The 6,976-nt window shown below is 37.0% G+C and overlaps 1 protein-coding gene across 1 annotated transcript; it reads left to right on the forward strand.

The window, feature by feature from the left end:
* Positions 1-209: 209 nt before the first annotated feature.
* LOC149171775 (peroxidase 5-like) lies at positions 210-2,418 on the forward strand. Its single transcript, XM_089427597.1, has 5 exons — positions 210-250; positions 388-632; positions 831-1,022; positions 1,330-1,507; positions 1,723-2,418. The coding sequence occupies exons 2-5, from the start codon at positions 393-395 to the stop codon at positions 2,145-2,147; spliced, it is 1,035 nt and encodes a 344-aa protein (XP_089283723.1). The 5' UTR covers positions 210-250; positions 388-392; the 3' UTR covers positions 2,148-2,418.
* Positions 2,419-6,976: the final 4,558 nt, after the last annotated feature.

The following is a 6,976-nucleotide window of genomic DNA, read 5'->3' on the forward strand; positions in this document are numbered from 1 at the left end:
TAAAGCAATGGAAAACCTATTTAGCCTACCTAATCCAATGCCTTCGTGTTTTGACGCATTAGACTCGACTTGATAACGACATTTCAACAACTTTCTTTGAGGAAATGGATGGATCCGAGGAGGGTTAATGTCTTTTCACGAATTTCTTCTAACTACAAAACATTCTATAAATACATACCTTCAAACGGTTCTGCAAAGCACCACTGCTTACGATCAAGGCTCTGCACTTATCACCACGACAGGAATTCCTGTAAGTTTTCGACAAAGCATTATTAATCCTGTTCGCTAACTAGAAACTTATTTTTCATCTGGAATTTCCTATGGGCTCTATAATTATTATTCACTGACTATCCAATGGCTTCTCATATTCAAATCATGATTGCGCAGTTGTCATGCGTCCTGAAACTGCAATGGCCACAACTGGTCACTACAATAAATCAGCCCTTCTTGCTGTATTACTTTGTGCCAGCCTAGCAGCCGGTGTTAATGGGGATCTCAAAGTGGGTTTTTACAATTGCAGTTGTCCAGAAGTGGAATCCACTGTGTTCGAGGTTGTGAGAGATGCATTCCTAAACAGTCGAGAAGTAGCTCCTGGACTCATTAGGATGCATTTCCACGATTGTTTCGTTCGGGTAGTCATGAATATTCCATCATTACATTTCTATAAAGATATCAACATTTGTTTGTCTGTGGCTTTATCTCTTTAATCTTTGTGCTTGTGCAGATAGTTATATATTATCAGCACCCACTCACGTTCCGTAAAAAAATCCAATGGAAACGCAATTATGACTTATATTGTGTTTGAATGTTGAAATCGTGTGCGCTTTCAGGGATGCGATGGGTCTATTCTAATAGACTCCACGGCCACCAACACTGCAGAGAAAGATAGTCCTGTTAACAATCCGAGCCTCCACGGGTTTGACGTGATTGACAGAGCCAAATCGCGATTAGAAACCATGTGCCCAAATATTGTTTCTTGTGCAGATATCCTAGCATTTGCTGCTAGAGATAGCGCAAAGCTGGTAAGCATATCAGAAACCCTAAAAAGTTAAGAGATTTATTAAAGCAAGCCTACGCAACCGTTTACCTCGAGTTTGTATCTACCCTTCGATCTACATTTACCGTTGTTATGGTTTGAACATTTACTGATTGAAGTTATTTAATTATTTAAATGGAGGGATGTTGAATACAATATCCAAACCTTTTCAATATTCTTTCTTCAAATGACTTCAATAATGTTATAACATAATATAAATGACTTTAACTACTATTATTGATCGCAGCAAAATAATGCTGAATAGACAATAATACCTTTATAACTGATTCCAGGCATCACCCTATAATCTTCCTCTAAGCTGGGATGTGCCGGCTGGGCGAAGGGATGGAATTATTTCACTTGCTTCAGAAGTCCTGACAAATATACCTGCCCCTACCTTTAATCTAAGCCAGTTGACACAGAGTTTTGCAGCCAAGGGTCTATCCCAGGAAGAGATGATTATACTCTCAGGTGCATACTATTTTTTCTGAACTTATTGATGTTGTTATGTGAATGCTTGTGAAGTATGACCTTGAATTGCAATAAAATCAGTTACACTGGAGTAAAACAGTAACCATATATCATATCTGGGATTAAGAGTTCCAATGGTTCGTAAAAATATTGCAATTTGAATGTTCATCATTGTAATTTGCAATGTTCATCAGTAAGTGGCTTCATGCATGCAGGAGCACACTCAATTGGCGTCTCTCACTGTTCTTCATTCGTGAAGAGGCTCTACAACTTCAGCAGCACTATTCAGACTGATCCATCTATTGATCCTCAGTATGCTGGCCTACTCAAGGAGAAGTGTCCTCAGGGAAGCCCCAGCAACAACATCACGACCGTCTTCATGAATATTATTACGCCTGAAACTCTCGACAATCTCTACTACGACGGCCTTCAAATGAAACGCGGTTTGTTTACCTCCGATGCAACACTGCTTACAGATGCAATCACCGCAACTATGGTCAATGCAAACGCTGAGCGCTATAGCTTGCGCACATGGCAGGAAAGCTTTGCCGCGGCCATGGTTAATATGGGAATGGTTATCGAATTGAGTGGCCAACAGGGAGAAATTCGGCGGAAATGCAGTGTCGTCAATAGCTTATAAGCTAAGCGAGACGTACCTGGAGAGGGTATGCTAGCTGATTAGTATGGCATTTAATACTGGCTCAACTTATGTGGGTATTTTGTTTGCCTTCCTCTCTTTCAATAGTAAATATCTTGCCAATAATGGATATGTTTGCCTATCTGATCAGGAATGAGATAGGAAGCGTAACGCTTTTTTATTCATGTATTTGTTTTTCCCTGTGATAATAAAAAATGCAATAATATGTATTTGTTTTCCCTCAAATAATATGTACTTGCTCTCCCTCTCGACATAATAATGTAATAATGTGACATTAGTTTTGTATGTTTAAGTAATCATTAACAAGGCTGTAATGCAGCATGATAGATTGCGAATAAATAATCCAGAGGTATTTTCCCGGCAAACTATTGTTGTAATTTATCTTGAAATTATTGTTGTAGATGCTGATTCAATTGCAGATAACATGGAGAAGTGTCACTTTCTTATTGAATAAAAAACAGATAAAATAGAATCCCGATACATTCTCTTATTTATATTTTTATATTATATATTTTTTATTATATACAGCTTGAGTGCCTCTAATGGTTAACAGCATGCGTTTCCTCTTAAGAGGCCATAGGTTCAAAACCAGAGGGGGTAGAGGGGTAGAGTATGTATCCCTTTGTAGAGTTAGCAGTCAAATCGGGTGCCTCCAAACAAGGGTGTGTCATACACCAAGGCCATAGGTTCAAAACTAGAGGGGGTAGAGGGGGTAGAGTATGTATACCTTTGTAGAGTTAGCAGTCAAATCGGGTGCCTCCAAACAAGGGTGTGTCATACACCAATTTTGTGTCTAGCTGTGACCTTAAAAATAGATATTATAATTATTATTATTATAATTATCATGAGTTAATTACACACATATATATATATAATTTTTTTATAATTATTATATGAGTTAAGTAATATATATATATATATATATATATATATATATATATATATATAGAAAAAGATGCTCTTAATTTTATTCATTTAAAATAGAACACAAAATTACATTTTGTATATGTTGAACATGTTCAATGAAATATGCCAAAGGTAGAGAGAAAATCCAAGTATAGAGCTCATAGAATCTAGTTATTTAAGAGAAAACCAAACAAAGATTGCAACACGACCCTAAGGTCAACAAAAAAAGAAAATTGCTAAAGCCAAGCACACATTAACTGAGCTGAAAGAGAGACTATGAGTAGTGTATTTAAGTTAACAATAGGACCTAAATCACCCATGAAAAAAACCATACAATAAGCCTTAAATAGGGTAGTTGACATAAAAGAGAGAGGGCAAAAAAAACCAAACACAAACATTGGCAACATTGTGGCAAGTAGCAACAAAGGCATCACAAGAGTAGGAGCACAGCTCGTCGCAACTGAGAAAAGGATGTGCCAAATGAAGCCTTGAGTATACCACAAATGCTGACAACGCTAGTAGATCATAGTTCGTAGAGGAAAAGGGACAGAGTGAGCTAAAGAACTGACAAGAGCATTGACAAAAGGTGGCAACTACACCACCATAGAGAAAGAAAGCCATAGGTTCAATAAGGAGAATGCACGAACCAGAGGGCAAAGGCTACATGGGTTCCCAACTACCAATCTCTCAACTCCCTCCCACATATATATCTATATATATATACAATAATTATAAGATTCCTACTAGCAAAAGAGTTATAGATGACAAAAACTACCAAATCTTGGATGATGGAAATTGATGTTGAGATAAAATTACAGTCATACATTAATTTTCATGTTAATTTCTTTGAAGCTGGAGAAAAAACTTAAGAGATGATAAAGAGAAAAACATTGTTACACACAAAATACAAATGTCGCTATATGTTATTAATCAAGGAAATGGTTAGATATATATGAGTAGATCTCAATATATTTTATTGATCAAATAATGGTTATATATATAGGAATCGATCACTGACTAGGTCCAATATAAGTGGATATGATAAACTCAAAATAGCTAACCTAGAAATTCACAATAATTAACAACCCGTAGCACACATCTAAGCATTAATTCTAAGTCCCTCCATTATTGCTTACATTACAAATATTAAAAAGATAAATTATAATAACAATATTGATTTTGTTGCTTGGTCTTTATTAGCACTTACACCCACTCTAGAATCTCATTGACAATATTCTTTCTTCGCTATCAAATTCAAGCTACCACTTAACCCATTTAAAATACATTTTTTGTAACCATTATTGACATAGTTTGTAGAATTGACAATGCTCACATACTCAACTTGTTGGGGGTTCCACAAGAAAAATTCTCAAGTAACTGGATCATTCTATGGATATACATCCATATGTTGGATACTTACCGTTTGACTATCCGTAAGTTTCTATGAAGGAAATCGAGATACTGAGTGTATTTAGAAGCCAATCATACAACTTGACCTCTTAAACACACAAACATAAGATCTAATGTTCCTGAAACTGAGGCTTTCATCTTATATGAAGAACCACAAGTATTTTTTCACAAGCACACAAAAAATAGCCTATATTCAAGGCTACCGACTTATAACAAACTATAGTCATAATTAAATTAGCATTGCATTCACGAAGCTTCAAGAATCACTGACTTAATTATTTTACACTATTCATAGAATGGTTCTCCATTTGATCTTTGTGCACTTTAATAATAATAATAACATACTACGGCAAAAGAAAATTAGAACTCACATGAACATAATAAAGTAATGGCATTTCCTCTGTTAACAAGCCAGAACTTCAAATGGGTGTAACTTTTGATTTGGGACTCAGAATGGTGTAAATATGACATCATGAGAGAGCCTTCAACTATCTTAGCATAATGGTGGTGTTAGAAACTAATTTCACACACTTGATAAAATAATTATTTTGCTAACCAAGTTTTCATAATTGACCTTAGAGTTCACGTTAATGATAGGTAACACTTTCCCTAGCCCAAGAATCCGAAAGGGTGCGGGAGGGAATGAAGGTGGTCACAAATTTGTATTTAAGCTCCTAAATTCAACACTTGGACTGAATGGGCCTTAGAAGATAAAGTGTATAGCTTTGTTACAAAGTGGATCATATTAGAGAACCCAGGTTCAACAGTTGGACTCGATGGGCCTTGAGAGAGAAAGTTTAGAGCTATGTTATAGAGTGAATCATATCATAGCACCTAGATTCCACACTACGCTTGAAAATGCTCACACACATGTACATTGATAGTTAACTATTATACACACATGTGTAACAAGACCACCCCTCATATCTACCCACTTTCACCGACTCATCTAGGGTAAACGTGACATGAGGGGCTACTATGACAATACTCGACCTCCTAGGTGACCTTAAGGAAGTGGAATTCATGGAAACCCACAACATAGACCTTCTATACATGTTATGGGATTCAGAAAAGCCTTTGCAGTCATCCCCATGACTAGTCACTGGATCTCACTGAGTTTTAGACCATTAAACCCCTATACGGTCCCTTGATATGGACAGGGGTGTGTCTACGGGGGTCCAGTTGCACGCACAACAAGGCATGGGTGCATCTTGTGAAATTTATCCTCAGCCCCATGCCAGAAAATCTGAGATTTGTGCCACTTTTCAAGCCCATAATCGAGGTCAATACCCAGAAACCCCTGTAGCTTTCAGAATCCACAATTTACATGACAACAAGACTTGCAAGTCAAAAACTGGCTCCAAGAGTAGGACTAACCATCCCCAACTGAGACTAACATTATGTGAAACACTTTGCATCGATGAAATCTACAAGACATGAATACAAGGTAGAGCATAAACAACTGGTAACACATATGGGACATGACAAGAAGGATCACTTCCCTCTTCCCTTAACTGTTTTGACATCAATTATGTCTTGCATCAGTTATCCTTTTATTTACAAGTAAATACATGAAATAACCATGACTATAACATGTCATATAACCATGCTCATAACTAGCATTAAACCATGTAAATAACAATGAGATAACACTCATTAAGGCCACATAATAACAAGTACAAAAGAAAGAGAAATTATTTTTTATTAAACATAGGCAAGTTCCAACTAGGTTCGGGGCTTCCACGTACCACTTGACCATAGACATTGTTGAACCAAATATTTCTTTCAGCTAGTCACCCCCATGCCAGATTCCAAGCATGAATGTGGGATATCATGGATAAAACAATCAAAAAACAACCAAGCAAAAATATATGTTAAACCAACTCCACCCTCACCAAATCGTCATCTCACCAAAACCGACACTGAGATCACAAAATCAACTGAGCATGTAATGCCTTCAGTGTCCATCACTATCCTTGAGGAATTTTCTATCTTCTTATCTCTCAGGATTTACAACAATCGACACTCGATCACTAGGCCCTATACGTAGACTCCACCCTCAATCTTTACCATTTATCCCACCAAAACTAGGGAAGGGATTCCTAGGAATTTGGAAATTTCCGTGAGACCACCTCCACCGTAGATTCTAAAACTATCTAGTAATTCCAAAGCTCAAAACTGAGGAAAGAATCCCACCACACCATGGATATCAAGAAAAAGGAAAGGAAAGGCTAAAAACCATTGTTATATCCTTGCAAGATCATGCCACTGATAGCGAGAGAACCAAATACCAACATGCAAAGTGATGCATGTCAAAACCAACTAGGAACATGTAGTATGTTACCTGTAAGTATTCTTGCTGAAGATGCTTGATCCTACCCTTCCTTGCTTACTCTTCACTTTCCTTTATTTTCCATGTCCTTCATGTGATTGTTTTTCCCTTCCTTGCTCCAAAGCTAGAATGCTCGAAGAAAAATCTAAGTGCCCAAGAGTGT

Source organism: Pinus tabuliformis, chromosome 4_2 (assembly GCF_031772625.1).
Source record: "Pinus tabuliformis cultivar Carrire ecotype Pingquan chromosome 4_2, CPIR1, whole genome shotgun sequence".
In the NCBI taxonomy this organism is placed as follows: domain Eukaryota; kingdom Viridiplantae; phylum Streptophyta; class Pinopsida; order Pinales; family Pinaceae; genus Pinus; species Pinus tabuliformis.